The sequence below is a fragment of the Rhinoderma darwinii genome, chromosome 8 (assembly GCF_050947455.1).
Source record: "Rhinoderma darwinii isolate aRhiDar2 chromosome 8, aRhiDar2.hap1, whole genome shotgun sequence".
Lineage (NCBI taxonomy): Eukaryota > Metazoa > Chordata > Amphibia > Anura > Rhinodermatidae > Rhinoderma > Rhinoderma darwinii.
In genome coordinates, this window is record NC_134694.1 from 86492399 (window position 1) to 86499090 (window position 6692).

General features: G+C 43.5%; 1 protein-coding gene across 2 annotated transcripts; it reads right to left on the minus strand.

Moving 5' to 3' along the window:
* Nucleotides 1-1055: 1055 nt before the first annotated feature.
* VMA21 (vacuolar ATPase assembly factor VMA21) lies at nt 1056-5947 on the minus strand. Of its 2 annotated transcripts, none has more exons than XM_075834363.1 (3): nt 5664-5947; nt 3092-3201; nt 1056-1552 (listed from the first exon to the last, which is right to left on the minus strand). In XM_075834363.1, the coding sequence occupies exons 1-3, from the start codon at nt 5714-5716 to the stop codon at nt 1410-1412; spliced, it is 306 nt and encodes a 101-aa protein (XP_075690478.1). In that variant the 5' UTR covers nt 5717-5947; the 3' UTR covers nt 1056-1409. The 2 variants fall into 2 exon arrangements, with proteins under 2 accessions (XP_075690478.1, XP_075690477.1); XM_075834362.1 differs by having other exon boundaries at nt 5683-5938.
* Nucleotides 5948-6692: the final 745 nt, after the last annotated feature.

A 6692-nucleotide genomic window follows, 5' to 3' on the forward strand; every position in this document is an offset into this window, starting at 1 on the left:
TTGTTTCAATACATTTTTAGGCAAGTTAGTTCAGACGTTGCGGAAAACTCCTCTGCGGACCATAGGCCGCGGTGCAGAATTTTCCCTCCGCAGCATGCACTGACTGTTGCGGAGAAGCGGAATTTCACTGCGGATTTAAGCCTTTGCAATGCAAAAACTGAAATCTGTGGCAAGTCCGCGGTGTTTTCTGCAACGTCTGAATTACCTGTCAAATATGCAAATGTTGGTGCAGATTCGTTGCGTAATTGCCCCAAATCTGCACCAACATTTGCAGCGGAAAAACTCTGCCACGTGTGAACGTGCCCTAAGGATAACCCTAGACTCGATATACAATTTAAGTTTATATATTAGATTTTTTTGTAATTTTGTGTCTTTCGTGTTACAGTAAAATTTTCTCTGTCTCTTCTCATACAAATTAACAAGTGTGAGGAGAGACAGAGACAGTTAGGAGAAACACTTTTTCAGTTTGCCGACGTATTGGAGCAGTCTTTTCAGGCGTAATTCGAGGCGTAAAACGCCTCCATTACGTCTGAAACGAGGTTGTGTGCACATACCCTTACTGATCTCCGATCATCACTCTGAAGCCTTGGCTGTTGCTAACAGCCTTGGCTTCAGAGGCAGATTACCCGATGACCGGGAAAACCGTTTTGATGCGGCCCCCTCCCTCCCAAACCACTCAGATGCGCCACTTGATATTGAGTGCCGCATCTGAGGGGTTAAATATGATCGGAGACCACTGCTAGTGGTCTCCGATCGTTGCCCTGAAGCTCGAGGCTGTTACCAACAGCACGTGCTTCAGCAGCACCCCGCATCGTTCTTCTGAACGGCCGACGTAAAAAAACACTATGCGCCGGTCGTTAAGGGGTTAAGCACAAATAATAATGGAATGAACCAAATGGTGATCTTTACAATCCGTCTCACTATCACAGACTAGGTAACACACTAATTAGAGTAATAAATAAATAAACCATTAGTTTTGGATTCTTTTTATAGATTCCACGACAACATTTTCAAAGAAGCAAAAAGTAAGAAAAACACCCCAGCAATCTAAGGGACATGGTTTCAATTTTCTTTTATTGGTTATTTAAAGTAAACGTTTAGCACAGACTAAAAATCTATATGGGTATGTGGGGGCATAAGAGGGTCACTGATATCTCAGAGAAATATGATGTTACCAACTTTGGAGGACTGTGATAACCAGACATTTAGCAAATAGTATGAAACTGGCCATATAAATTGTAATTTAGGAAAACAAAAACAAAAAATAACCAAACCATAATAACTTATTACAAGTATGACATAGTTATGCATAAAAATTCTCCTTTTTCATAAAATCCATGCACAGTGTGAAAGACTGCATGAGATCCCTGTACACAAAGAGTCCGTATCCCGTGAAGTGCGAGAAGGCCTTAGTCTTGTTTTCCTTCACGCCACTGTGGAGCCCCTTCATTCCACGCCACATACACAAACATGGACAAAACCACATGTACGGCGATCACAGCCACAATGGCAGCATAGAAGTAACTATCATTATTGGACATTCCATAGACACCTAGAGACAAAGAAAAATGCATTAGGTTAGGTCAAAATCCTAAAAGACAGACTATAATGCCAGCATTGCGTAGAAACATCAGGTTTCCTTTATATAAGATGTGTGTCGATGCAATGATCAGTCTCCCGGCACCCACAGCAGCTGATTTTACCATGAAAAACCACAGCTAGACAGGCATTTCCCAGTGACAATCTAGTATTAAATGGCGCTATTCAGGTGAATCCGAAGTCTGCGAGAGCAAGGGTCACTGCTTGGTAGTGGCTCTCTGTTCTGGCTCATAAAGGGGGGTCCCCAGTTACATAACGTAGGGTGGCATGCAGGACAACAGGGAATCTAGGATCGGGAGACAGAATAACCAGCACTTTCTTAACCTAATGCTATGATCAGACCTTTACTAGTGGAATATCTGCATTGAATGTCACATGTACTGCTTCTGCCCTTGATGTACGGTCAGCAGAATACAGATGTGGTTTATGTCAGTCTGTACTCTGGTCACCCTAATACCTTGTTAGTCCAGTGATATGCTGATGATCATCTGTTAGCAGCGCTTATAAAGAGAATAATTCTGATAACATTGTGATGAGTGGTTTGTCATCTAACCTCACTTGGAGACCATAGTAAAGGCAGAGTTCAAAACGGGGCGGATACGCTGCGTAAAAGCACGCAACGTATCCGCCCTGTGTGCCGCAGGGAATTTCGGGTGAAAAAGTGCACCAAACTGTGGTGGGTCCGATGGGAGAACGTTTCACCCCAGAAGACCACTGCAGCCTGTGATTGGCTACAGCGGCGGTCACATGGGATGAAGAGTCATCCCATGTAACCGCCGCTACAGCGTGCGATTGGCTGCAGCGGTCACATGGGATGAAACGTCATCCCAGGAGGCTGCGCTGAAGGGAGGAACACAGACTTCTGGGTAAGTATGAATTATTTTATTTTTTTTCTGAGCTGCGTTTTTTGCGGCTGGATCGCTGCAAACCCGGCGCATAAAACGCAACAACTGCTATTTGTTGCAAAATTTACCTCCTCATTTAATTCAATGGGGAAATCCTGTAACAAATATGCCAGGTTTACGCAAATACAATTGACATGCTGAGGAATAAAATTACGCACCGCAGGTCAATTTCGGAGCGTTTTTCTGCTCAGCATTTACACAGCGTGTGAATAAGATTTGTTTTATCTCATCCACTTTGCTGCTACTGTATTTGCTGCGGACTTTCCGAAACTAACTCCGTTGCGGAAAAACCGCAGTATTTACGCAACGTGTGAATTGACACTAATAGTTCATGAAGCAAATGTCACCGCCTGAACACAGTAGTGAATTGACATGCTGATCCCTGAATATGTGCACTGTCTCGGAAAAGCGAAAGATGCCGATGGACAGAAAAATATTCTAAACTCATGTGCCATCTACCTACCCCCATATAGGACTAGCGCTGATTTATTACCTAGGACAGAACAGTCCGTAGAGGTTCTGATAATATGTAACATATCTTGGAAAATGTGGTGTTTATCATGAATGATCATAGTGAAAATACAGACCTTCAAACACATAAACCTTAGAGGAAAAGTAAAGGCCAATTGGTAGCATAATCATTAAGATGGTGAAGAATAGGAGAGTCCTCAGGGTGGAAAGTAGCGAACTATCATTTCTGCAAAGCAAAACAAAGAAAAGCCTTGTCATAAATAAAAAATAAAAAAAAGATTCTTATACATGAGAACTGTGAAATATTATGTAATCCCTATTTGGAAAATCACAACAAATATTGCCAGGGAGACACAGTATTCCCTGCCAGTCGCTCGCGATAGTTCCCTTCCAAACCCTCAGTACTTTTCCAGCATATAAAATACAGATGTGGATGTCTTGATGTATCTCAAAAACATTAGCATGTAAAGAAACAACAGCATCATGTATAACAGGTTGTGATATAATGAGGACGTGTTGACTGCAGATTCTCTCGTTCCTCCATTGTATCAAACGCTGACAATATATGAACTTCAAGACGAGATACGCAAAAACATTCTATACTAATATAACAACATATAGAATGATCAAAATCATATAGAAAATATTCACCCGTAGTGGCCAAGTTTGTAATCCATAGGATTTAAAACGTTCATTATCCCATGGACCTAGTGATCCCATGGTCAAGTGAACAGGAGCGGACCTCCAGTTCTGCAGCACGGCCGCTATGCTATGTACGGAGCCAACTGCTTCCGCGCTCCGTACATAGCATTATGTGCCACAACATCCGGTGCCCGCAGGCCACTGGAGCGGCTTATCGGTGCAGGGTCCGGGTTTCGGACCCAAACCGATGATATACTGATGGCCTATCCGGTGGATAAGTCATCAGTTGTCAGAAGGTGGACAACCCCTTTAAGACTGGTGTCTGAAACGACTGTCTTAATAAAGTCCCCTTTTAACATCTTTCCTGCTAGTGTTCCGCTCGGACCTTTAATAAACTTAGTCAAGTATCCCTGCTCCAGGCACAAGGATTCAACATTTGCTTGCATTTATGTTTCTCTGACCCCATCAGAAACCAGTTCCTGCAATATACACACTGGATAGGACAGGTTATACTGGGTTACTTGTTTATTCCATAATATAGTTATCATTAGGAAAGCGCTGGCAGTCAGTTAAAGGTGGTTTCGGTTTATTGTTCAAACATTGTATTAAAAAAAAACTGCATGTGAATCCTATACAGCTTTGTTCACACTGGTGTCATGAACATATCGGTTTTGCGGAGGGTACTAAAGGATAATATTTACTTATACAGAATGTAAGTGTGGGCAGAGAATAACACATTCATATTTAATTAAAAAAACATCAGCCAATATTTAAGACAGTAATGAACTTATCTTACAACATGCCGATGTTTTCTGCATAAGAACAGATGAACGAGACCTGAAGAGGACTACAGAGAACATGAATAACACCTAACGCCAAACCCTTCAGAAACTATTGACAGAAACCTTCCGAGTCATAAGGAAAATGTATCAGACAATAATTGATATCTGGACTGATCGTTGATCATAATTACGACATACTAAATTTAAAAAGGGGTATTCCCATCTCAACAGGATACGCCATAAATGTCCGATAGACCGGTCTCTAGAACAAGGCCCCGATCCTCGTCTTATCTTTTGCCGCTTGGCTCCGGACACTGAGTTACAAATGGTCGGGTTTTCCGTAAACAGCGAATTAAACAGGACTTCTGGAAACAGCGAAACACACTCGGCTGTTGCCGTAAAACCACATCCCCTCCCATCTTTTCAGATAAAAAAAAATAATATTGGATCATGGCACAAGGGAATGTTTCCCTTCTCCCTTGTGCAGTGATCTGATGAGTTATGGGGGGGGGCGGGAGGGTCTGACCCCGAGACCCCCACAGTCAGAAAAACCGATGGGCTGAGCTGCTGCACCAGGCATGGACAGTCGCTGCTACTGTATAAACGTAAGGCTACATTCACACGAGGCAGGTGTTTTTCACGCACTTGCAAAGAAAGTCTTTATTTTTCAATGGAATTGATGCGCAAATCACATGGATGTGCATCCGTGTGCTGTGCGTGATTTTCACACACCCATTGACTTCAATGGGCGATAGGTGTGTGAAAAACGCACCAATACAGGACACACAGGGAGTTTCACGCAACGAACGCACATTGCATGTGTGAATGGCCCCCATTGAAATCAATGGGGCCCATGTGCTGTGCGTGATTTTCACGCACAGCACACGGATGGGAGTCGCTCATCTGAATGAGCACTAAGTGAGCACCGCTCCCCCAGCATTCTGCGGATAGGCCATCAATGTACATGTAAATCCCCAGGACCCCTGGTTATTTTAAACTATTGTGTCCAGATCAAAGGAAAAAAAAATACTCATATTATGCAAACAATTCTGCCCCAACACAGAAAAAAAACAAAAAACAACCAGTAATAAATTATCATTAGAGGCTCCACACATTCCAATCACTGTACAGATACCATCCTGGAGGGAAGCGCAGACATGTCACTATACAAAGGGCATTCATTGTACTCCATTCATTCCCCTTCCCTACCACAGTGCAACTAGCAGACGCATTATCAATAAAGTTATCCATGTTCAAACTATACCTAACGTGCTCCCACTTACTGCCTAAACTCCGCAGGGGGGATATTGGCCGCATTCAGAGCCGCTTTGTCGTATCTTTCCATGTTGCCTCTGTTCTAGGATCAGCTTCACTTCCTGACTGACTGAATGTCATGTGATCCGTGTCACATGACGCGGGGCATTGACGGCAGGCAGAGCGGTTAGGTTTCAAATTGCAACCAACATGAAGTTACTGACTGCCGCGCTCCGCAGGATGGACGTACGCTGCATTCACAGCGGCTTTGTTCCCTTGGTAAATGCTAGAAAATACTGGGCTAAAGGACCTTTGATGATGTCATGGCCATGTGATCAGTCACGTGTGTGGGAGGAGTCAGGCTTTCAGCTTGATAGAAGTGTTGGAAGAATAATAGGTCTTCATAGTTTGTGACTGCTGGTGTACAGTGTAATGTGCTGCAGAGCTGTGTGTCTGTATGGTCTATGTAGCAGAGTTGTGTGTCTGTATTGTCTATGTAGCAGAGTTGTGTGTGTAGTAGGCATGCCAGTGAGCTGCAGGTCTGCATTATGCATGCAGTAGAGTTGTGTGTGTATTGTGTATGTGTGATTTTCTAATAAGAACAATGTGTACCTTAGCACCTTGCGTGCACTTTTCATGAATATATTAGAACTAGAGATGAGCGAACTTATGATAAGTTCGGTTCGGCTGGTTCGCCGAATTTCTTGAAAAAGTTTGATTCGGACCGAACCTGTAATTCAAGAAAGCCCATAAAAATTGTGTATGGGGCTCCCGTAATGGCGGGTGGCTACATGTGTGCACTCGTCATTACGGCAGCGTTGCTAGGCGACGTCAGTAAATAGTCACTGTCCAGGGTGCTGAAAGAGTTAACTGATCGGCAGTAACTCTTTCAGCACCCTGGACAGTGAATTCCGATCGCAATATAGAGCAACCTGTAAAAAAAAAAAAAAAAAGACGTTTGTACTTCCTGCTTCTTCCTCTAGTCCGGCCTCCCGGCTGTTGCCTTGGTGACGCGTCCCTCTCGACATCCGGCCCGACA